The sequence below is a fragment of the Emiliania huxleyi genome (assembly GCF_000372725.1).
Source record: "Emiliania huxleyi CCMP1516 unplaced genomic scaffold EMIHUscaffold_71, whole genome shotgun sequence".
Lineage (NCBI taxonomy): Eukaryota > Haptophyta > Isochrysidales > Noelaerhabdaceae > Emiliania > Emiliania huxleyi.
The window spans coordinates 143,426-146,658 of NW_005196681.1; the positions used below are offsets into that span (position 1 = coordinate 143,426).

Consider the following 3,233-nt stretch of genomic DNA (forward strand, 5'->3'; position numbering starts at 1 on the left):
CCAGTGCGACAACAGGGCCACGGGCTACATGTTGGACAGATTCGAGACCTGCGAGAGCTGGAGATTCGTCCCGAACATGTGTAGGAGCAGTGGAGCTTGGGCCTTGCCCAACAAGAAGTACTGTCAGCAGACTTGCTTCGACATCGGCCGAGGCTACGACGGCGACAACTGCTGCGCCCCACCAACAGCACCGTCGTCTCTCCCGCCGTCACCCTCACCGCCACCCTCGCCTCCCCCACCGTCATCGCCGCCGCCCTCACCGATGCTGGCAAGCAAATCGCCTCCCCCGCCACCACCATCAGGCCCGCCTCCGCCGTCAGCGCCGCCGCCCTCGCCGCTGCCGCTACCGTCAGTTCCCTCAATAGCTGCGGCCAGAGACGAGCCGCCGCAGTTGACGGCGGCAGCTATTGCGTCGGTTGATTGCTGGTCCGAGCCTGTCGCCGGCTCCTCGCCCGGGCCCAACGACGGCAACCATGTAGAGCACAGCGGCTCCATCGACGCGTGTCGCGCGTGGTGCACTCAGATGGCTGACTGCAAGGCCATCATATTTCGCGCCAACAGGGCTTGCTACCGCCTCAACCGCTACTACGACAGCCTCTACGACCCGGAGCGCTCCTGGATGATGGTGACCAACTACCACCAAGGTGAGGCATGCTTGCCACGCTGCTGGTCCGAGCCTGTCGCCGGCTCCTCGCCCGGGCCCAACGACGGCAACCATGTAGAGCACAGCGGCTCCATCGACGCGTGTCGCACGTGGTGCACTCAGATGGCCGACTGCAAGGCCATCATATTTCGCGCCAACAGGGCTTGCTACCGCCTCAACCGCTACTACGACAGCCTCTACGACCCGGAGCGCTCCTGGATGATGGTGACCAACTACCACCAAGGTGAGGCATGCTTGCCACGCTGCTGGTCCGAGCCTGTCGCCGGCTCCTCGCCCGGGCCCAACGACGGCAACCATGTAGGACACAGCAGCTCCATCGACGCGTGTCGCACGTGGTGCACTCAGATGGCTGACTGCAAGGCCATCATATTTCGCGCCAACAGGGCTTGCTACCGCCTCAACCGCTACTACGACAGCCTCTATGACCCGGAGCGCTCCTGGATGATGGTGACCAACTATGCCCCCTGTGCCTCTACGTTCCACCGAATGTTGAGACATCCATGGACTCACAATGTCAATGATGGGGGCCACGGCAGGTCCTCACCAGCTCTTCGTGCCGGCGACGGCGGCTGAAGGCGTAACTCTTCTGACATACTTTAGGTCAAACACATCGATCGACAGTAGTAACTGTGGTACATTCGTTAGTTTTGCGTGGTGGATTTCAACGCCTCCCTATAGTCCCTAGACGAGTACAGCTAGCAACTTCCAGTTCTTTTTCGCACAAACGCACCGGACCACCAGGAAAGGAAAGAAAACGGACAACCCAAGGGAGGGATGGGAGGACGGCACGCCGCCACCACACAGGGATTTTAAGGAGAGGGGTGTGGTGCGCTAGAGCCGTCGCCCACCCTTGGGCGTCCGCCTCTTCCTATCTCTCTTCGCAGTCTCTCTCCGATTGAACCGATTCTCGCTGCAACCTTCATGCCACCTCGCGGTCGCCCCCTTCTCGTCGTGCTCTCCCTTGTCGCTTCTTCCTCTGTCGCGTCGCTCTCCTCTGCCTCGTTCTGCGACGCCGCCGCCGCCTGCCGTTCCCTTGTTCTCTCGGCTTCTTTCGCCTTTCGGCGCAGCTCCGCCCTCCTTGCTGCATATCCTGGCCCCTCGAGTCTATCGAGCTCTCCTCGAGCAAGGACGAGTCTTCTGACGCCCACTGCTATCATTTGCCGCCAAGTCATGTCGTTGCTCAGGTCCACTCTCTCTTCGAACACTTGTGCCTTCACGGATGATGCCGGCGCTGGGGGCAGGCTGGGGTCCCCTTCGGGTGCATCGTGACAGCTGACAACGGGATTTCCACTGGTTCGTCCTCCTCGGAGTCGTCTTCCCCGGCTTCCTTCCGCTCGGCTCTACGTTCGTTACGTTCAGTGTGGCTCACCCTCCATGCCGTGAACAGGCGCTTTATCCACCCTATATTCTTCTCTCGTTCCTCTGCTCGTGCCTTGGTCTTGTCGTTGTTTCGCACCCATGTCTGTATGGCAATCGAGGCTGCTTTCCCCACTACCTGTAGCTCACTCGTCACCTCCCCCGCGAGCTCCCCTCTCTTTCTTTCGGGTATGGGGTCCGTGAGTGCGGGCAGCGTGCAGGCAATCACGGGCGCTATTTTTTGTCGTACTCCTCTTCGGCGAGCGCTCCAAATCATTTCATTGCCAAATCTAGACCCCATTGCCTTTAAAGAGGCTGCCTGCCCTCGCGCGTCTCAGGAATGCGGCTGTGTCTTTTGAGTCAGGCGCCGCCCGTTCGACTCTTGCTGTTGCCCTCGCCGCGTGTACCGGACCACCACAGCGTGCACCGAAGGCCTTGTAAATTCTTTTTCGCATTGGTGTACCTGTGTTAGTGCCAGTGTGTGCGCGCCAGTCCGTGCCCAGAGTCGGCCTCGGGAAATTTCTTTTCGCTCCTAGTGTAAAAGAAAGAAAGAAAACAGACAACCCAAGGGAGGGATGGGAGCTCCTGTGTCGTGTCCGCAAATTCTTTTCGCTTACGCCGCCCTGCTCGTCGTGCCTCTCTGCCCTTTCTCCCCGCTCTTGTCGATGTTTGGCCTTCCGGGCGGCTTCGGTAGCCGAGGTTTCCAGGACTCGTTCCGCTGCCACAGCGTCTCGCTGCTCGCAGCGGAGCAGCAGCGCGACGCGAGCCGGCTCGAGTACTCGGACAAGATCATCCTGCCACCGTCGTGCCTCGAGAAGCTGGCGCAGCTGGAGATCCAGTACCCAATGATGTTCCAGATCGCCAACCCGCGCGCCATGGAGCGCAAGCTGCACTGCGGCGTGCTCGAGTTCATCGCACAGGAGGGGATGGCGTACCTGCCGTACTGGATGATGGAGAACCTGCGCGTGAGCGAGGGCGACATCATCCAGCTGCGGTCGGTCAACCTCAACAAGGGGTCGTACGTCAAGCTGCAGCCACAGCTCACCGACTTCATCAAGATCTCCAACCCAAAGGTTGTGCTCGAGCAGTCGCTCCGCAACTTCTCAGCGCTCACAAAGGGGCAGACCTTCCGCATCCTGTACAACAAAAAGAAGTACGACATTGGCGTCGTCGAGGTGAAGCGACACGGGGGAGACTTTGCGCCCGGCCAGCC

At 60.4% G+C, this 3,233-nt stretch overlaps 2 protein-coding genes across 2 annotated transcripts in view; both read left to right on the plus strand.

Moving 5' to 3' along the window:
- Positions 1-1,237, plus strand: part of EMIHUDRAFT_216807 (hypothetical protein) — a gene marked incomplete at both ends in the record, with an annotated part of 5,039 nt that extends 3,802 nt beyond the window's left edge. The window contains one exon of the mRNA XM_005761375.1: positions 376-1,237. Coding sequence (XP_005761432.1) covers positions 376-1,237 — 862 coding nt within the window. The remainder of the gene's footprint in view (positions 1-375) is intronic.
- Positions 1,238-2,721: 1,484 nt separating this feature from the next.
- EMIHUDRAFT_46255 (hypothetical protein) lies at positions 2,722-3,201 on the plus strand (the record flags this gene model as incomplete). Its single annotated transcript, XM_005761376.1, has 1 exon — positions 2,722-3,201. A coding segment is annotated over one exon (480 nt), but the record flags the coding sequence as incomplete, so codon positions are not given.
- Positions 3,202-3,233: the final 32 nt, after the last annotated feature.